Genomic DNA, 21,658 nt, shown 5'->3' on the forward strand with positions numbered 1-21,658 from the left:
TTACAGAAATATGTCACAATAACAGCTGCTCATCTAAGAGCCATCAGAACTGCCCTGGAGAGCCGTGGAGATGGGTCAATGCATAAAGTACTTGCTGCATAAGTGTGAGAACCTTAAGTGTTTGAATGCCTAAAACTCAAGCAAGCTTGTTGCTGTAGCTCACATCTGTAATGGCAGCATTACCTGGTGGAAGGCAGGAGGATCCCTTGAAGCTCACAGCCACTTGGTATATGCACTTATAAACAAAAGAGTTTGTCTCCAACAAAACAGAAGGCAAGGACTGATATCCTCTGACCTCCACATGTGCATCATGGCATGTACATAAACATGTTTATGTGCAGGCATGTGCACATGAACACACACAGGCAGACACACACGAACATATACCAAAAACAAAATAATAAAGCTGAGTGGTGCCTCATGCCTATATTCCTAGAATTCACGAGGTAGAAACAAGGTTTTGAAACAGTAAGTTTATAGCTTCTAGAATCAACTCTACAGAGCAATGTCAGCATAAGCACAGGGAAACTGATATATTTTAGATGCTGAGATGAGCGTGGAAGTAATGGATAAACCTACCTGTCTACTAGCAAGTAAGGACTGCATAAATTAACAGTGACACAGTATGATACCAATACTAGGAAAATTAAACTAAAATGTATAAACACATTTATTTTTCTGTGCTTGGAGAAACTCCCCAAGAGGCTCGTGGCACACAGGTGCTTATTTGTGTGGCAGGGCACACTCACAGAAAAAAGCCAATGGCATTCTTCTTCAGGTGTCATTCACCTAGATTTGGGGGTCAGGGTGGCTGCTGTTGTTATTTTGAGACAGGTTCTTTTGTTATCACCTGGGGTTTTCAAGTAGGTTAAATTGGCAGGCCACTGAGCCAAACCCCAAGGATCCTCTTGTCTCTGCCTCAGCAGGGCTGGGATTATAAATGTTCAACTCCTCATGCATTTGTAGCTAGTACTTTACCAACTGAGCCATCTCCCCTGGCCTATTTTTTGAGACAGAGTTTCTCTGTGTAGCCTTGATTGTCCTGGGAACACGCTCTATAGAACAGGCTGGCCTCGAACTCACAGAGACCTGCCTGCCTTTACTTCCCAACTGCTGGAATTAAAGATGGTGTGCCACCACTGCCCAGCTCCCTCGTTGTGATTTTTTTTTTTTTATTATGTTTAGGGCTGGAGAGATGGTTCAGAGGTTGAAAGTACTGGCTGTTCTTCCAACAGTCCTGAGCTCATTTCCTAGCGACGATCACTTGGTGGTTCACAGCCATCTATAATGAGATCTGGTGCTCTCTTCTGGCATTCAGGTGTACATGCAGACAGAATACTGTATCCATAATAAATGAATAAATCTTAAAAATACATTTAAATTTTTATTTATGGGGGGGGGGGGCAGGTGACAACAGAGACCAGAGACATAAGATCTCTTGCAGCTGGAATTATATAAAGCAGTTATTAGCCACTTGATATGGGTACTAGGGACTGAATCTGGGTCCTCTGCAAGAGCAATAGGTACTCTTAATTACTGAATTATCTTCTGGCCCCAAACTGTGATTTTTTTTCTCTCAAAGAGAAAAGCAAAATTTGGGAAGAAAACTAAATCTAGTTAGTAACGCTTCCTGGAGGTAGTAGTCTCTCATTCCTGCTGGCCTCAGTGAGCCTGACTTGGCTGCCACAGGGTAGAACTCTATCTACACCACAAACGCAACTCAACCTACAGAGCAAGAGTGAGCCCACCTGTGTGAAATCCCACCCGTCTCTGCTCAGAGAGCGCATCATGACTGGCTGACAGTGGTAACTGAAGGTCCTCTTAGCACAAAGAAGCCTGGATGACTTCCTTCTTTTGGGTGACAACCAGGGATGGTGTGTATTACACAGAACCGTACCTTGGAATGGACATTTCCCGACTGTTTTCTCTGTATTTTTAAGTTTCAAATTAAATATTCCTGCATTTTAATTGCAAAAATTTATGGGAAAATATTTCCTTTGGGGGTCCCCCTGCATGGGATGAAGGACTGTCAGCACTCAGCACATGCTCTGCTGCGTTTATCTTCTGTGGACACTCCAATGTCCCCTACTTGGCCCCACAGTGTTTGAAGACACCACCCAACAGGGCAGCCACAAGCAGTAAGTTGCAAACCTGCAAGATCTCCCTGCCATTCTGAATGCCCTCCTGGGCCCATGCGGAGATGACTTGCTCGGGAAAGGCAAAGCCACTGCCATCGTCGACACTGGAGAACAGGCGCAGGCCTGAGCACACGGACACGAGGGATGAGGTCGTGGTGGTGTGGCAACCGTTCTCCTCCTGCACATCAGGAAGGAAGATGCCCTGAGCACTCAGGTGTCTGGAGGCTGTGGTGTCTGTGCACACTAACACAAGTGTCACCTTGCCAGCCTGTGTTCCACACTTTGCCTTCTCATCCAAGCCTAAAACAAGAGAACGCATACCCGCAATGATCTGTAGTCCACTTCTCTGGAGGCTTAGCATAACCCTGGATTTACCTGGGATCACACAGTTCTGCAAGGACAGAAGTGGAACTGCACCTAGTCTTTGGGCCACAGTCCCTGATCTTCGTCCTGCAAGGATCCCTGGCACCTGCTTTTACTTATTGTCACCTCATACCTGTGAGGCCTGAGTCAGCTCCAGGCAATGAGTTATCATGAAAAGAAGGACCACAAAGTGATGTGGCCATTTCTTCCTATGTTAAGAAAGTTTGTGGACCAGGAAAACCCAAGGTGAGAGAGGAAATGACAGATGGGCTCAGAAAGAAGGGGCAGAATAGCCAAAGCAGAACCCCACGGTTCCCAGACTCAACCCTGAAGCCCAGTTGCTAAGCAGTACTAGGGAGGTTTGTGGGACAGTAAAAGTCTCCCAGAGGAAAAGCTGCCTGTGAGGCTTCTCCACTACCTGAACCCAAGGGCAAGAATGATATCCCACCCTCTCCTGTCCCACAGGGGGTCCTTCCCAACAAGTCTGAGCTTAAGGAACCTTGGGAGTGATGGCGGTGCTGCTTCCTGTATTCTAAGGCCTGCGCTCAGGCACACAAGACATTCACTGCACCCAGGACCCTCTCCCCTTGCAGGGTACGGACGGGATGCATGAACTCTCCTCTCCACCTCCAGTTCCTAGGTTTTTCTTCTTTCAACACTCTGGTGCTGAAATGCTTTTTCCAACACTTACCAGCCTGTCCTCTCCCCATCCTGGCTTGTTCCTTTCTTGGACTTCACTCTGACAACGCTGTTAGACCAGCCTGCAAACACTTCATCAACGTGCAGCACCCTGGGCAGGGACTGCTGGTGGTTCTCTTGCTACCCACCATTTCTGTAGGTCCAGTCCTCTTGCCCCATCCACCTGCTCTCTCACCTGGCCCTACCTCTCCAGCATGCCCAGAAAGAGAGTGTTTCCTGACCTGTGTGGCTGTTTTACAACCCTTTCGTTTACAACAAAACAGACATCTTGCCCCATTTATAGAGGGTGAGAACATCTCTACCATGTCTAGTGACAGCCACCTGTACACAAGCTCTGATACCCAAATGTACTAAGAAAGTGCTAGTTCCTCCTCTGGCCCCAGCAGAAAGACAGTTTGCCTTCCTGGAGCTGGTCTAGCCACATAAGGCCAGCAGAGCCCAAATGGGACATAGTAGGCTCAACCCTATAGTCAAGCAAGTCACTTTGCTGAAGTCCTTGGAGTCCTGAATGCTGTCCCAAGTAAGAGGCAGACATTCTGAAACAAGAGACCCCAGAAGGGCAGGAATATGGTGCTCTATAGACTAATCAAATTCTGCCCTCTCTCCATCTCAGCAGTATGTGCCATAGTTTGATAGGACACAGAGGGTGCACATTTACAGATTATGCACATGAGTATAGGCTTATGTTACTGTGCACACATTTGCATTCATACCATGAGTAGGCATGAATGTGTGCCAATGTAATCGCACAGTGATTCTATACATTTGGTAGATAAACATCTGTTGTGATTATGTGTATCTACAGCAGGTACACACCTACATTTGATGTGCACTTACAGAAGATTTATGTGTACACAGTGGGTGAGCAAATGTTTACCCTGGGTGTGTACGTACAGAGCCTGCACAAATGCTTATAGTAGGAGTGTCCACAGTAAAAGGTGTTTGCATACAGTGTGTAAGTAGAGTGGATGTACACACACCTACAGTGAGTGTACATATGGAACCTGTGCATGTGTCTATAATGGCTCTGCATTTACAGAAGCTATGCATGTCTTCAGCAGATTTGCATGTACAGAAAATGCGGGGTACACAGTAGGTTCACACATATAAGGAATGTGCTCAGGTCAACAGTGAGTGGGGCGTAGACAGAGACTGATCACATATCTACAGTGGGTATGAAGCACTGCATGCTGGAATGTGTCTACAGACGGTGCGCACACACAGTGGACGTGCAGGTACGGCGGATGCAGATGGCTCTACAGCAGGTACCCACAGCGGCTGCACGGGTGTCTTCAGGACCCATGTATAATGGATGCGAACATGTAGAGTGGGTACACACATAAAGAACCTCAGCCTATGTCCAGAGCAGGTGTACACATACAGAAAATGTGTGTACACAGCTGGCAATGAATGCGCAGTGAGCACTGTAGAACTGGTGAACATTTACAGTGTGTGCACATGGCAGATACACACATAAAATGGATGTGCCATGTCTACAGTAGGAAAGCATGTATGGTGGGTGTGTATGTACTCAGTAAACTGTACATGTTCAGATGATGAGTGCGCAGTAAGCACAGATCAGTAGGTACGTATGCATGCAGCAGTATACCTGTATGTAGGTAGTTTGTGAGCAAAGTGAACAAGGTGGAAAGATGGCTCAGAAGCCCATTGGGCCAGAAGCTTGGGCATAGTTCACTGGGTGCAGAAAAGGGAAGGAAGTAAGGTATACAGAAAGGAGCTGCAAGTTCTAGCACATTCTAGACCATGAGCTCTGCCATAGGTCAGGCTGCTAGGTGAAGAGGCAACCTCGGAGAAGCACATGGGACCCACAGTCCTACTGGACTGGGGTGTCTAGGCAGTTGCTGAACCTTCTAGAAGGAGTTTCAGAGACTGTGAGATCTCATTCGATAACGATTACCAGTGATATCAAAGCACAGGAAACATGTGGCCTCACTCGGAGGGGTACTCAGCTGAACCAGCGCTGAGTATGACTTGGGGGGTGTCTCATCTTCATGCTTTCAGACTTGATTTTATGTTTACATGTAGTGCTAAGAATGGCCCAGCGCTTGTACATGCAAGAATCCCACCAATGATCCACACTCAACTCCTGGTGTTCCTGACCTACAGTACTTGCCCTGAGCTGCTCTGTCTATCCCCAGACTTTAGCCAAAAACTTAGATTCTCACATGCACCTGCCCACAGCAGTGCCTAGAGCTAGCCTGTGCTATGTCCTGGTGCTAACGGTGTTGGGTCAGTTGCCTCTGAGCAAAATTTTACAAAATAAAATTTAAGACTTCTGGTAAGGAAAAACAATCCCAGACAAGCTACACAACTCTACAGCCCATCCTTAGTGTGTAACAGGAGGGAAAGACAGTTGTCTCACTGAAAATCATCACTCTAGGATACACCTGAGGAGGAACGGTCATGTTCCCCGCGTTGCATTATTCTCTGGAAATTCCTGATGAAGGAGCTCAGATTGCTGCCATTTTACAGATGAGTACCGAGCTGAGAGAAGAAAGCAGTCGGCAGTGAGCACCACCAGAGGGGCTTGAGGTCCACAGAGTGCTGCTCACGTGCAGGTATGTGGGCATGTGTACCCAGCTTCTGGGCTCAGTGCCATGACACTGGCAGTACAGTCAGCCGGCACCCTCATCTGGCAAGAAGCAACCCCAAATATTGCTGGTGTGTGACATTTACTTCACCCATTTTACCTGGAAATGAGGCCAAGGCCTGCATGGTTTGACAAGACTGGAAGATTCTGGAAGCGAAGGAGACTCATGACCGAACAGGCCAAGCTGAAACTCTGCAAGACTCACTCTGCCATCTCCATCTTGGTCCAGTTTGGTGAACAGTTCTTCAAGTTCCTAGACGAGAGCCACCACCCTTCAGGCCTGGAGAATCACCTCACTCTGTACCTCTAGCTCCAAGCACCCAACAAGTGCCTTATCTAAAGATTAAATTGTCTAGCTCCTTTACAAAGTCTGCTCAGCTGGTTTGGATCCTACAAGGCCTTGCTGGGTAGGAGGGGGCAGCATTTGAACATCCTGACTTTATAGATACTCAAGTGTCCACTGGGGATAGGAATTTGCTAGAAAACCAGCTTAAGCCTTACAGTTCATGGGCCAGCAAGAACACAGAGTAGGAACAATAACAGGTGGGACTTATGCTATCACCACAAGCAACTTCCTGTCTAAGTCTTTCCAGAAGAATGGGGTATATACCAAGGGTATAGTGAAACTCAAAGGTGCTGTGTTGGGCTGGGCAAAAAAAGAAGAGTATTCGGTCTAAGCAGACAAAGAGCTCAAAAGTGAAGATTTTAGGAGCATCTGGGACCCTTGAGGGCAGCTTGTAAGGCAATGGGCTGTGTGGGTAAAGATGGACTCTCAAAGGTATCTCAAAGCTTTGGGCAACAGTACTGGGAGCCATCAAAAGATTTGAGATAACCAAGTGCAAAAGAAAACTGCTCTCTGAAGGTGAACTGGTTTTCCAGACCTAGCACTAAATGTGACTGTGCCACTGTGGTGGCCCCAGGCCTTCACCTGTTTCTCAAGCCCATGGAGCCCAATGCTTTGGCAGACCACAGCCAGCTCCTGTTCATTCAGGTGACCACTGCTGCCAACCCCCAGCTCATGCCAGATGCCCTGGACTTGGTTCTCAGGAGGGTTCAAGGAGGGGCTACAGGTTTTCCGGGGTGTCCCGAAGACCTCACAGCCCCATGATCGCAGCTGGCCTGAGGTAAGAGAGGATCACAGTTAAACACTGATAAGTACACCCATAATAAAGAAACCACAATGGAACGCTTAGCCTTATGGGCATTAGTTGCTTTCATAACTCAACAAGTAACATAAAAGCCACTGTCCTCCAAGGAGAACCAGGACTGAGTATCCCAAATGACACCATGGGCTGGGTAGTGGAGAGCACACCAAAGGGCCAGTGCATCCTGATCCAAGACACATGTCACAGGACACTCTGCCTAATGCTGGGGACTTGCTGTGTGCAGGACAATGAGGTCTAGTCTTTGCCCATGGCCTGTGGGTATTCAGAGCTAGAAGCTCCCTGTCGTCACAGGTAGACTAGTGACTTTTCCAACAGGACACACCAGCTCCACAAATGCATCCACTGGGCATCTCCTAGTTCCTTCCAGGGAGCTTGGAGCTGGGCACTCTGCAGCCAGAAGTCTTCAGTCTGATCAACCAGCCCCAGAGGATCCTTCGGTCGCTGCAGCCTAGCACATGAGCTCCTTTCAATCACTGCCCTCTCCAAAGATTTACAACAGCTTCCTTCCTGCCCTCAGCCTCATGAGTCTGGCGTTAAAGGGCAACACAGTTTGCTCCCCACTTGCTTACTGGAACTCATACCACATTTGTGTTCTCCCCTCTCCCCTCTTATCAAATGGCTGCCCTCATCTTTTTGGCTCTCCTCACAAGGCAGTTTAAAAACATGACTTGAAATTCTGATACTCTGTCTTCCATCAGTATTCATGGGTTTGTGGCCTCTCTGTCATCTCAGAAGCCTTGAGACAGCTTTCACTAAGAGAACATGAAAGAAGTCATGCTGTGTGAATGTAGAATGGGCTTCTATGACACAAGAGACTGTCAGCCCAGTCAGCCAGACCTTGTGTGAGGAGACCTGAGCCACTACACTATGAGGAAATCCAACCATAATGAGGCTTCAAATGCATTCATACCAGAACCTCAGCCCAGAAACATGTCAAGCAACTGCCACCCCAGAAAGGTGCTGATGGATTTCACATCCAGCTCATGCCTGGCCACCCAGCGGCTATTTGGAGTCAGTATCACACACAGACCACAGCACTTCTGGTGGCCAAGAGCCCCTGATCCAGCTATTCTTTCCTAATTCTGATGTACTGATTTGTGCCAACTATGGGTCTTTTGTTGCTGTGTGAAGCTCTTTAGGAACAGGACCATTTGCTACCCTCCTCGGGGACAACTCAAACCCTGGTAGAGTCTGAGACTACCCTTTCATAGCACCAGAGACTGCAAGCATGCCAAGCACAGCCTTTGGCCTGAGATGCCTGCACAATATACCCATCATTTGGGTTCACACTGGAACCCACAGGCCATGAATCGGAGCAGCAGCACCCTGCATCCTTGGCCAGAAGCCTCTGTCTCAGGAAGTGGTCTTGTGGGAAACTGAAGACCAAGTGATTGCCTCGGGGCCATAATGCCAACATTCTAACCACCTCTGGAGAAGGAACCTATAAAGGTCACATACACAACATTTAGTTCCCAAGACACTGCCCTGTCCAATAACCTGGCTCAGAGCTCTACTCAGACAAAGCACAAAATGTGAAGCCACGAGTTACCTTGTGCTTCAAATAATTCATTCTGAGGTTCTTTAGCACTCTCAACATCTTCATCTGACTTGAGGCTCTGTGAAGAAAGTGAAGAAAAGGATGTGGTACATCAATGGGTGTCACAGTGGATGAAGCACCAGGGATAAGCACAGAGGAAGTTGGGGTGGGAGGCGTCACTGAAGATGCAATCTGGGCTGGCACTCCCCACTGTAGCTCAACAGGCTGTGGTCCCACTAAGCAGAAACTTGTATGTTGTGAAGACTAACATCCTCTCCAAAGCAAGGGTGCAGGCATGAGGTTGGGTACATGCCTTGTTCTGCATTCTTGGCTTCCTTAGCATAAACGATCAGCAGCCCACGCTGAAAACACAGAAAGCTCCTACATCCCACAGGAGAATGCAGCCAGTTTTACACACCAGCATTTGATGGGAGTTATCCAACATTCCACTCAGGGGACACCTTCTGCAAATATTGTGATGTCATGGCCCCTGTGCACAATCCTTTACCATCCACATTAGTTCAGCAAACAGAAGAGCAAGCCTCTGTCCCTGCAGGGGCTCTGTGGACAGCATAGTCCACAGTAAGCATTGACACCTCAGCAGAAGAGACAGGGCCATTGACTAATGTGTGACTTAAATAAAAGCCTCAGCTTCCCAATGCACAGATTTCCTTACATGAAACAGGTGAGGCCCCATTGTTAGCAGCAAAAGGCTCAGTACTTTCACAATAAGCCAATTAAAAAAGCCAAGTTAACAGCAAAAAGCAGATGCACTCAATGTGGCCATATTAAGAGGCAAAGAAAGGGTCAGCTCTCATACCCCAGGAGGCATCCAACTGTACTTGCCAGAGTACACATGTGTGGGCATTGGTATATCCTGAAGCAGTTCTGTGGACTCGGGGCCCCATTCCTAACCAGAGGCTTCTTTTTCCATCCCTTGGCATGTAACGTTCCTCTGTTGTGAAGTCTTAACTTGAACTTTCCACAGTGAAAGGAAGGTGTGGCCAGTAGGCCAGAGAGGAGAAGTCCCCACAAAGTCCCCATTGCTCCAAATCTGGAGGAGAGTGGCCTGGGACCAAGACTGGCCCCTAACAGAGAAGAGAGTTTAAAGCACAGCTGCCATGTACACCCAGGGTGCTGACAACTCAAGCTGCCCGGGAACATGGTTCCCAGCCTGCATCCTCCAGGACTATGTGGATGGACAGTGACAAACTGACAATTACTTCCCTAATCTCTGGCAATCTGGATGGAAAGGGTAAGTTGACTCACTTCCACACTTTCCAGAGATGCAGAACGTCTCAGCGGAGGCTTCAAAGTGCCCTTGGCCTGCTGTTCTGATCCATATTTGGTTGCAGTGTCCGAGTCACAAAGCTCAGGTTGGCTACGACGGCCATACCACTTAGAGCCACTCATGTACTTTGGAGGGACAGCACAGGAAGTAACTGGAAAGAGAAAAGGAGACAGGGAGTGAGGGAGTGGTTATCGAGCAGGCTATGGGCCCTGCATGCCAACAAGACACTTCTTTAGAAGCTGTGCAATTAACCCGAAGTATGGCTCACAGCCACCCTGTTGAGCACCCGTTAGTCTAGAGGACACGAGACACTGATCAGCTAACAGTGGATGTCCTTGAGGCAGCACCTCAAAGCTTTAGATTGGGCAAGGGAGGCTCCTACTAAACACCAGGTGCACTTGACATTTTATCATGCATACTCTGTTTCTGTTTATGGAGTGAGACAACAACAAGAAAGCATAGCTAGAGAACTGAGGACTATTTCTCACAATTCCTTCCTTGGTGTACTGGTCTCAGGGTCACAGCCTGTGCCCCAATAAGCCAGCCTCAGGTACCTTCACAATAAGCCAATTAAAAAAGCCAAGTTAACAGTGAAAAGCAGATGCACTCAATGTGGCCATATTAAGAAGAGGGATAAAGAAACCCAGTGATTCCCTCAAGTCTATCTTCAGGATCCTGCCTCAAGGTTAAGGTTTAACTAGAAGGCATGAGCTATGCATAACTGGGTTCTCCCTATCAAGGTATAGTCCTGCCTATCAGTGATCCATCACTGTTCTAACTCCAGTCTCTACTGTAAGGTGGTCTGACAAGCTGTCAACACTGTGTGAAATCATTCTGCCTTCCTAGAGACAAGATTCCCCTCTAGATCGCACCAGGATTCAGCAATTCCCTTCTGTCAGTATGAGATCTTTGGGGGGAAATCCCAATTCCCTGGATGCCTTGTTTAAATGGTCCAAATAGCCAGAGTGAGGGACACATGTGTCTCTTTAGAAAATCCACACGCTTGCTAGGCATTCTGGTTACATAAGACCAAGCCCTTGGGGCTAGAGGTCCTCCACAGGCAGGCATGAGCCATAGACAAAGACACACTCTGCAATTCTGTGCAGTCTGAAGGCCAGGACAGATGGGGCATGGACTGTGGTCTCCAGACTGAAGGGAATACTCTACACCCTACACTTCCTTGTGTCTCCTTCCTTCTCCCTCCAATCTGCACAGCTATACAACCCTAACTAAGCACATGTGTGTATGGAGGGGTGGGGTGGAGATGACAAGAGAAGCAGCCACGGATGAGGCTGTGCTTCAGGAGAAGAATTCAGGATCAGGATTCTGAAGGAGACATGGATGAGCCCACTGAGGCCAGGCCTGGCCAGGAAGCTGAGGAGCCCTTCATACACAGCAGATATGTCTTGGGTTCTATCAAACAGAAATGACAGTCACCACCTGTTGACCCTGGGGCCACCAGATGAGAAATCTGGATGACCTGAAGAGACAGGAATTGGGGATAAAGGACAAGGATTGGTGAGGTCATTGCTAAGTTTTACTCCAAATATGCTGAATGTGAGGAGACAGAGTAGCATTCGAGGTAACATACAAGATGATTGCTGGGACACTTATCCTCATGAGTATCACTAATAACTACTCCAATAGAACAGGCACTGGTAGGCGAGGTATAGTGTCCCTGCAGAGACAGAAGTCATCGGGCATGCTGAGTGAAAGAAATAGGTTCCATGTCGACAGAGAACATCAAGAGAACATATGAGAAAATGCCCTTAGGCCAGAGTTAATTCCCCACAAACAGGGAAGAAAGGGGCACATGGTAAAACTTCAAGCAGGTCACTCACTCTGAGACCCTGGATGCTCCCTATCTCTGAAACTGTGCCTTGAACTCTCCTCAGAGGCCCTGACATACTGTTGTCTGTCTATCTGTGGTGTCACTAACATTTTTAATAAATTCCTATCTTCAACAATCTGCCTCAGTGTCTTTAAACCCATGACTCCTTTATTCATGTACACAGAATATCAAACACAGCATAGTTTAGTTAGCAGCCAACAAAGTACTCACCAAGGTCAGACAGCAGCAACACTTGCAAGGCCAGTAGTTACAGTTTTCACCTGGGCTAGCAGCCAGCAGACAAGCCAAGGTTAGCAGCTAACAAAGCAAGTCAAAGATGAACAGAGGGGGTTCAGCATGTGACCACCCTCCTACCTGGGAGAACAGTGCACGCTCATCTCCCCAGAAGGTATGTCGGAAGCCCTGAACAGCTTTGCAACTACTTCAGTCTTTGTACGGTTTCTGCCATAAATCCTATAAAAATCTCTGCAGTGTTTCCTTCCTTTGGGACCCTTCACCCTACAGAGTGTCGCTCACATTTCCTTAAAAAATCTGTTTGCTTGCTCTCAATGAAGGGCAGTCACAAAGCAAAGGCTCTTGTCAGTGACTGGTTTCCATTTGTAGGCAAGATGCAGTCGGGCACTCTTGGGGAAGTACCTGTTAGGCTAGACAAGGAAACCCTGGTCATGTGCAGTGAGGAGCATAAGATACCTGGACAACCTGACAGAGGATGCCCACTCTCTTCCTCCCCACCAAGAGGTCTGCCACAGGAGACCCTGATCACTAAGCCACAGCTACAGCCCCATCCTGGAGCTATTCAGGCACATCTGAAAATGGTGTAACTTGCCCATGCTTCTCTTCCTTGGGTGCTTCCTCAGGACCTATGACCCCCCCTTCATATCTCCGTTGTCCACGCTGACCTCACACTGCTGTTACGTTACATCTTCATCCACAGAGACAGCACTTCCCTTAGTATAGTGAACCACAGAAACACATGTTCTTCTTGAAATAGTTAAAAGGATCTAACCAGCATGGCCCAAGGAGAAACTCACTCCACCGTGGAGAAACACTACTCAGAAAAGGGGATCCATAGAGCTCTTCACCACAGAAGCAACAACAGCAGAGCAATGGCAACAATGACAGGGTGGTGTCCGCTCCCTACAGAAAGAACCACAGGTTTCTCCCATGAGATCAGAGCTCAGTAAGTCACCCAGACACCACATTTTCTACCATGCCCTGAGCCAGCCTATCACACCATCAACTTTATACCCATTGCATAACACCCTGCAGGAGCCCCACTACCTGGCCAGAGCCTGAATACCTATGTGCCATTATTAAGTGTACTGACTCTTAAGAAAGTATAACAGGATTGGAAAAATCAAATGCATTTAGTTACATGTTCACCAATGGCCTTTAACAACAGGAGAAGGAACTGAAGTACAAGTCTGCTCTTCCTAATCCAGGAATTTGGCCACATGAGTAAACACATTGTAATGGCAAGGTGCAGGGCACTAGGAGAGGAACTGGAAGTCAGAATGATGATGTCGTTACCGGAACCGAAGAGGCAATTAGTATAGTTAGATGGGTGAGCAGTAGGCAGGAGCACAAGTGACAAGGAATGGGCAAGTTAGAGAATAATACAAAAGACTGAACTAGACTCAAGCCTGGAGGAGGAAGGTAAAGCTGACACAGCTCTGTTGCTGTGTCAGGCGCAAAGCACAAGGTCAGTTCTGGTAGAAGGTAGATGTTTCCACACTGCTGTATAGATATGTCCTACAAATTGAAACATTCCCTCCTCCAGTCTGAAGGGAGTGTCACAAGACTAGCGAAGCTTATGAAAATTATCAGACTGAGGAAGCTCAGAAAGAAACAAGATTCACAAGACCCTGGACCAAGGTTATAACATCACTGAACAACAGCTAGGGGAAAGAAGCTTTGGTGAATCATCCATACTCCTGGAAGGAACCCTATTCATCTCACTGGTTTCCCTTGAGGCTTGGGTAAAACTGTTTCTTTGGCCTGTTATAATGCTCCATCTGGAGTAAATAGACTGTTGTTCACATCTCTTCCCTGGAGCCACACAACAGAGATGGGCAGGGGTTGGTCTCTGTCTGATGGCATGAGAGACAGGGTTTTGGGAAAAGCATGGGGACACTTAGCTGAGAAAACTTTTCAAATTCTAAATTGAAGGAAAAAAAGTGTGTATTGGTGAGGAGAAAACAGTCACGAAAGGGCTCTCTTCTTTGAGAAATCTGAACATGTGCCACAGATGGCGACTTTTACGCTGTTAAGTGTCATGAAGTAGGATATTTTTAACCTCTGGTCTATCAGAGGGGCCAATATCCCAATTGCCAATTAATATCCCAATCAAACTCTTGTGTGTCAGGAAAGACTCTAAGCCCTCTACACGTCTTTGCAAAACAGCGTATGAGACAAATACTTGTGCAAGTTGTGTGGGGCTGACACAGACCCCAGCGCCCTATATCCTATGCCCAGAGCCTCTGCAATCAGACAGGAAGGGGGTGGGAGGGAACTGACCATGTCACCCAGAGCCAGAAGCACAGTGTTTTGAAAGTGTGTGCACGGGGCTCAGGGACTGTGGACAACAGGGACTCAAGTCCTAGCCATAATGAACTATGTACCAAGGATAAATCTCTCCTCAGGTCCACTGTAGGTACACTAGGACCACAGAATTTCTAAGAGGGTAAACAGGATCTGCATAAAATACACAGGAAGCTCAAGGCTTTGCACCCAGTAGACACCTGGTTTGAGTGCCAGTCCCTATGCCTTTCACTGTTATGCCTCTCCACACCTCTGCTTCTGACTAGGGTCCTTCAACCTGCTATATCATCAAACAGCATGCCAGAGGGGCACAGAACCTCAGAAATCATCACTGTCTACCTCACACAGTCCTCACGTCCCTAAATAGACCTGCCTCCAGCTCTCTCACACAAGGCCCACTATTCTTGTACCTCATGATCAGGTCCTCGAGCCTGGTGGCTTCCTGCCATGTGTCAGTTGCACTTATTATCATGTTCCTGCTCCACAAGCATTTCCACAGTGAGATTCCTGTTAGTTCTCTTAGCACACACTGGCTATGACAGATTAAGCTAGTGTCCAGGGTGGAGAGCTGCTCTATTTGCTTAGTACACCGAAGAGCCCTTAGGCTCCACCTCTATCTGTTCCACACCTCTCTGTTGTCAGTTGTCCCCTACAGGTAAAGCAGGGTTACAATCTGATATCATTCACAGAAGAGGAAACGATGGTGTCAGGAAGAGAGGCTAGGATTTGGAACAGTTGAGCTATACTCTGAAAGGCCACAGATAAATAGGAAACCTTAGAGGAAATCCCCTTACCTGACTCTGAAGAACTACCTTCTTCATCAGAGGCTCCCACACAAGAACCAGATGACAGCACAGCCACAAAACCATCTTTAAATTCCTCAAAGTTAACCTGCGGGAAAAAGAGTAAGGAAATGACACTGTTACTTTCCACAGATTCATATTTAATTTAATGGACAAAGAAATCCCCTTGGAGTCTTTATTATCAAAAGACCTCTGATCATTGGGGGAGAACATTCATTTCACTTTTCCAAACAGATGATTAAAACTTTTTCTCTAGTAGAAGGTAAATCCCACCACCAAATCTTACAAAACCAAACCAAACAACACAATTAGAGAATGATTGTAGCTGGTCACCTTCAGATGGGTGGATGTGACTACTTATAATCCCTGAAGTTTTTTCTATAATCCCTAGAACAACACTGATTTACTGCTGGTGACTTTTCTTTCCCAAGTGTCTTCCTTTGTGTGCCATGCCCCAAATGCCCACGTCAACGGCACAGCTCTACACTCTCCCTCGGGAGGAGCCCACACTCACCCTAGCCAAACGGTCATTTCCAAGAAGAATCTGAAGGAGTGCTGGCAGCTGCTCCTCCAGACCAAGCTTAGTGCACAGTTGGGTCAACTCTTCCTGGTCCAGGAACCCTGTCCCTGTGGTGTCACAGCTGCTGTAGACATCCCTAAGCTGTGAGACATAGTGGTTCTCTTCTTCGTTGTCCATCCCATAGCAGGCTAGTCATGAAGGAGGAAAGCAAACTGTCAGGTTAGGTTTCATGGCCCCATTCCTCTCATGCCTACATGCTGGACAAAAGCACATCATAGAGCTAATGTGTGAAAGAGGCTTCAGGAGCCCTGCTGGGGTCAAGGGCAGCTGGAGGAATCGGCCTCTTTATAGGATGGTTGGTTCCAAACCATCCATCACAAGAAAAAAGATTTTGTTCTTGTGTTTAAAAAAATTTAGGGAATAACTAGAAAACAGATGAAATCTGGTGCTATGGCAAATATCTACATGCCAGCTATATATGGGGCAGAAGCAGAGGACTGCTTAAATCTGAAGTCAGCCTGGGCAACATATAACAATTTCCTATCTTCAAAAATAGAAATATGGAGGTGTGAAGAAGAAAGGAAAGAAGCAGAAGAGAGGAAAAGAGCTCAAACAATTCACAATTCAGGTACCTAGAAAAAACTTAGTAGTATTTTGGTAAGCAAACACTATTTTTCAATATATCCCCCTACCTCCATACACATTCACCTTACACAAGGTCTCCTTTACACATAAAAATGCCTCCTAAAAGCTAAATTAGTAGGGCTGAAGAGACACTGAGGCTGTTCCCTACAATGTAACGAGGGAGGAGGGGTGTAGATGCACTAATAAAGGATGGAGAAGTGTAAAAGGCAGAAACACAGAGCTGTGTGTGCCCTACAGAGATAGGCAGAACCAGAGACCTGATGGCAGTGACAGGTGAGAGCAAGGTCAACATGCTGTCACTGCCCAATAGGGGTCAGCAGGCGGTATGCAGCAGCCCAGAGTGTATGCACAAGCGACTCAGCCCTGCACATGTGGACTCAGCTCCTGGACATGCTGCCCAGCCATGGAATGCCCCTGGCTCTGGGCAATGAAGAAGGCTTGAGATGAGAAAAAGTTCTAGACTGGACCTCTTGGAAGGACCACTGTGATCCATGATGCACAAGAGGCCATGTTGGTGTCTTCAGTCCATGTTGCTGCTCCAGACCACTATGAAGCCTGACATCCATGTGGATGTAAGTGGTCTGTACACTGACTGATGACTTGGTAATGTTCTTGGGCTTTGCACCTCTGGGAGCCATGTTGATGTGAGTGGCATGTGTAGCCACCTAAGGCCATGATGAGACCCAAGGTCCATGCAGCCACTGAGGGCTATGAATAGGCTGTGTTTAGGAACAGGCTGTATTTATGTTTGTGCCCAGTGTTACCACTGAAGGCCACGTAGATATCCATGGTCTGGTCTGCTACCTGAAGCCATGTTGATGCCCAAGGGCCATGCTGAGCTGGCCCCACCCCTTGCCTGCCAAGGAGTGAAGTGGTAACTAGGGGAGGCCAAGGATGACCAGCTCAGCTACCACCCAGACCCAGATCTAGGGCTTTGAGTTGGTCCATCTCAACATCTACCCCATCTATGAGCTTCTGGAGTGCATGAAGGAGCCAGTCCTGTGGAACCATAGCTGCAGGATCTCCATGACTCTGGGCAACAGCAGGATTATCTGTGAGGAGTTTCTGAGAGGATCCAGCATTGATGGTGCAGCAGAAGCCAAAGGCCCTGAACCACAACAATGACTCATTGCAATGAGCATTTGGAAAAAAAGCTGTTAAGGCAAAAGGGTATACTGTATGACACACTGCAGCTTCCAATGCCGAATTGTGATGGAGAGGCGGAAAGATGAGGGAGCAGAGTGGTACAGAGCATGGCAGAACTGGGGGCATGGCAGGTATGATGGATTGAGTGAAGGCTAAAGATGATACAGGAGCAGGCTGCAGCCTAGAGGTTGTTGGCGAGGTGAGTTTTGTTGTTGTTCATTTTCTTTTTATCAATTTTAATTTTTAATTTTCTTTTCTTTTAATTTTATTTTTCTTTTTAGTTACATTTTGTTAACTCTGTGTCCCAGCTGTATCCCGCTCCCTCATTCCCTTCCCAACCCCTCACTCCCTCCCTGGTCTCCTCCCTGCCCCTTTCCAAGTCCACTGATAGGGGAGGACCTCCTCCCCTTTCATTTGACCCTGTTTTATCAGGTATCTTCAGGGCTGGCTGCAAAATCCTCCTCTGTGGCCTAACAGGACTGTTCCTCCCCTGGGGGGGGGGGGGGTGTCAAAGAGCCTGCCCTTGAGATCCTGTTAGAAATAGTCCTTGTTCCCCTTACTTTGGAAAACTACTTGGTTACTGAGCTACCACAGGCCACATCTGAGCAGAGGTTCTAGGTTATATCCATACATGGTCCTTGGTTGAGTGTCAGTCTCAGAAAAGACCCTGTGCCCGGATATATTTGGTCCTTGTAGAGCTCCTATCCTTTCCATATCATACTAACTCCCCTTCTTTCATATGATTCCCTGCACTCTGCCGAGGGTTTGGCTATGAGTCTTAGTGTCTGCTTTGAAACACTGCTAGGTAGAATCTTTCAGATGCCTTTTGTGGTAGACTCAATTTTCTTTTGCAGGGAGGTTACCATGGTGGGGGGGGGGGGATGGACATGAAAGGACTGGGAAATGAGTGGGAGTGGGATGGGTGATGTAAAATTCCCAAATAAATCGATAAAAAAATATCATGTTGAGAAAAAAACTAAATTAGTAACTTCTGCCCTAAATTTTACTAAATAAAAGGGCATATAAAAACAGGAACTCCGATAAAAATATGCAGTATTCCAAGACACTGGAGAGGCTGAAGCAGGAGGATCAAAACTTTAAATCCAGCTCTTTCTCGAGGTACTTTCTAAGCAGTTGGCTGTGTAAAGATGCAAATGATTTCCTTCCCAGGCACCAGCTGTCAGAAACACTGCAGTGGATGATTAACTTGAACTTCTATTTTCTGTGAGAAACGTACACCACAGAAATAGCTGCTGATGCTCTGGTGAAGAGTGGTGGATGGTGGTAATGAAAAATGGTGTGACTGCTATGGAAACTACCACAGACAGATGCCATACAGAAATTAAAAACAGAGTTACCCTATAACCACCAATGCTTCTTCTGGGTATATACCGCGAAGAATTATAAGTGGTGTCTTAAAAGATATATTTGGATTTCTACCATAACATTAACCACAAAATGGCCAAGAGGTAGGAAGGATCGAAGTCTCTATCAAGGATAAAGATGATAAAGAAGAATGAGGTGACCATAGGTCTTAGTTAGGGTTTCCATTGCTGTGATAAACATCAGGACCAAAAGAAACTTGGAGAGGAAAAGTGTTTATTTGTCTTACACTTCTACATCAGAGTTCATTTTTAAAGGAAGCCAGAGCAGGAACTCAGGGCAGAAACTGAGAGGCAGGAACTGAAGCAGGGGCCATCAAGGAGTGCTGCTTACTGCTTGCTCAACTTGCTTTCTGACACTGTCCGGGGGGGGTCACTGCCCCAGGGGGCTGGGCCTTCCCTCTGCAGTCATTAATCAAGAAAATGCCTCACAGATCTGCCTACAGGACAATCTGACGGAGGCATTTTCTCAATTGAGGTTCCTCTTCCCGGATAGTTCTAGCTTGCGTCAGGTTGACAAAAACAAATACTGACCACCCCCACCCCCCAGCTGCTTTTTGAAACACAATCTCACTGTATAATCTTGGCTGGCCTGGAGCTTCTATATACACCAGTCTGACCCTGAACTCACAGTGATCTGCCTGCCCACACCGCCTGAGTGCTGGGATTAAAGGCATGCATGCTATGCCTGGCAAACACTGACCTTTTTTAAAAAGGAAATAATTTTCTAACATAAAAGGATGAAGCTAAACTAGGCAGTGGTGGTGCACTCCTTTAATCCTAGCACCCAGGAGGCAGAGACAGGTGGATTTGTGGCTAGCCTGGTCTACATAGCCAGTTCCAGGACAGCCAGGGTTACACAGAGAAAGGATGAATATAAAGGATACTGACAAAAGTCATGACAAAATGACAAAGCCACAAATTCCTTATGATTGTAATTCTCAGAGATATCCTGAGAGGTACAAACACACACACACACACACACCCTACCCCCCATGACAACAATAATTATAATGAATAAAAAACAGGTAAGAGAGGGAGAAATTACTAGAATAATATATAACTTTTTAAAGCTGACATATGGTGGAGGCCTACTGTGTGAAGCAACAAATGAGAAGAACACATACCAGCAAATCACCTAAAAAGAGAAAGGCAGGTCCATAGTCCCTAGCGAGGCCCAGGCACCGCACTCACCACCCTCCATGGCACTGACTGATCCCAACTGAGGGAAGACAATTCCTGGGAAGTGACCACAGCAGGCATAGTACCAAATTGAGGGGCAAACCATAATAGAGGAAGCCATCAGCTGGAGTGTGGAGACAGCTGAAGAAGCAAAAAGTGGGGAACCACAGCCATTTGGAAAGTAGTGGGACACGACTACTCTTGGTGAGAACTGAGAGAGCACATGGAAAAAACTGGATTTTCCCAAGCCTAACACTAACAAGGAACAGTGAAGTGACTGCCTTAACTTCTGGGCTCTGACAATCTTACTGTCCAAGTGACAGAGCCGTACAACAGCTGTGACATAAAAACCTGATGTCCTGAAAGTTCCGCTACCTGTGGAGAAGAAACTAAGGAGTTGGAAAGATGACTGAGCTGCTGAGAGCACTGGTTGCTGCTGCACTGGAAATGATTGGTATGAAATAATTTCCTAACATTCCCATGGTGGGTCACAGTCATCTGTAACTCGGGTTCCAGGGGAGCTAACACCTTCTTCTGATTTCCATGGGCACACGGTATACATACATATTTGCAGGCAAAACATTCAAACATATATGATAAATAAATCTTTAAGAAAGAAAAAGAGAGGCTGGAGAGATGGCTCAGTGGTTAAGACCACTGTCTGCTCTTCCAAAGGACCTGGGTTCAATTCCCAGCACCCACAATGCAGCTCACAACTGTTTGTAACACAAAGTCCAAGGGATCTGACACCTTCACAGCAATGCACATAAAATAAAATTAAATACATTATTTTAAAATTTAAAAAAAAGAAAGAAAAAAGAAACCTCTAAATTACAGGAAACAGGGAAAAGCATTACTTAAAACATAAACACCAGAAAAAAAAAACTGAGAGTTTAAAGTGGTTGCCTGGGGCACAGGAATGGACACTTGCTGCTGTCAAGATACATTTGGTTTTTGTTGTTGTTGTTGTTGTTTTTCCCTTAATTTTTTTAACCTAAGTACTTTACAGCCTGATCTCAGCCATGCCCCTCCTCTCCTCAATTCCTGCCCTTATGGCATCCTTCCCTCCCCTTCCTCCTCTCCTTTTCAGAGAAGAGAAGCCCCTTAAGGAGTACCAACACACCCTGGCACCTCAAGTCACAGCAGGACGAAGCGCATCCTCTCCCACTGAGGCCAGATAAGGCAGCCCAGCTAGAAGAAAGGGATCCAAAGGCAGTTAACAGAGTCAGAGATGGACACTACTCCTGCTGTTAGGGGACCCACATGTTGATCATGCCGCACATCTGCTACATATGTGTAGGGAACCTGGGTCCAGCCCGTGCGTGCTCTAGCTGGTGGCTCAGTCTCTGTGAGGCCCCAAGGGCCCAGGTTAGTTTACTCTGTAGGTCTTCTTGTAGTATCCTTGACTCCTACAGTTCCCTCAATTCTTCCCCCCACTCTTCCAAAACACTCCCAGAGCTCTGCCCATTGTTTGGCTGTGGGTCTCTGCATCAGTTTCCATCAGCTGCTGGATGAAGTCTCTCAGAAGACAGTTATGCTATGCCCCTGTCTGCAAGCATAGCAGAGTACCGTTAATAGTGTCAGCTCTCTCTCATTGAGTCTCACGATACATTTCTAAGTTAATTTTTTTTTTTTTAAAGACAAGGTCTTCCTGTGTAGCCTAGCTGACCTGGAACTCGCTATATGGACCAAGCTGGCATCAAAACTCAAAAAATTCTGGACCCCCTACCCCCAGAGCTCTGGTATTAAAAGCATGCACCAACACACCTGACTAAAATTTGT

At 46.9% G+C, this 21,658-nt stretch overlaps 1 protein-coding gene across 3 annotated transcripts in view; it reads right to left on the bottom strand.

Annotated features, from left to right (window-relative positions):
* The window catches only part of Ninl (ninein like), an 87,575-nt gene that overhangs the window by 27,722 nt on the left and 38,195 nt on the right, over nt 1-21,658 (bottom strand). For all 3 annotated transcript variants that reach the window (XM_060383115.1, XM_060383114.1, XM_060383113.1), the window contains exons 2-8: nt 15,516-15,709; nt 14,993-15,089; nt 9,784-9,956; nt 8,527-8,593; nt 6,740-6,930; nt 5,912-6,064; nt 2,152-2,316 (exon numbers count right to left, since the gene is read on the bottom strand). In XM_060383115.1, coding sequence (XP_060239098.1) covers nt 2,152-2,316; nt 5,912-6,064; nt 6,740-6,930; nt 8,527-8,593; nt 9,784-9,956; nt 14,993-15,089; nt 15,516-15,698 — 1,029 coding nt within the window. In that variant the 5' untranslated portion in view covers nt 15,699-15,709. The remainder of the gene's footprint in view (nt 1-2,151; nt 2,317-5,911; nt 6,065-6,739; nt 6,931-8,526; nt 8,594-9,783; nt 9,957-14,992; nt 15,090-15,515; nt 15,710-21,658) is intronic.

The sequence above is a fragment of the Meriones unguiculatus genome, chromosome 4, assembly GCF_030254825.1.
Source record: "Meriones unguiculatus strain TT.TT164.6M chromosome 4, Bangor_MerUng_6.1, whole genome shotgun sequence".
Taxonomy (NCBI): Eukaryota; Metazoa; Chordata; class Mammalia; order Rodentia; family Muridae; genus Meriones; species Meriones unguiculatus.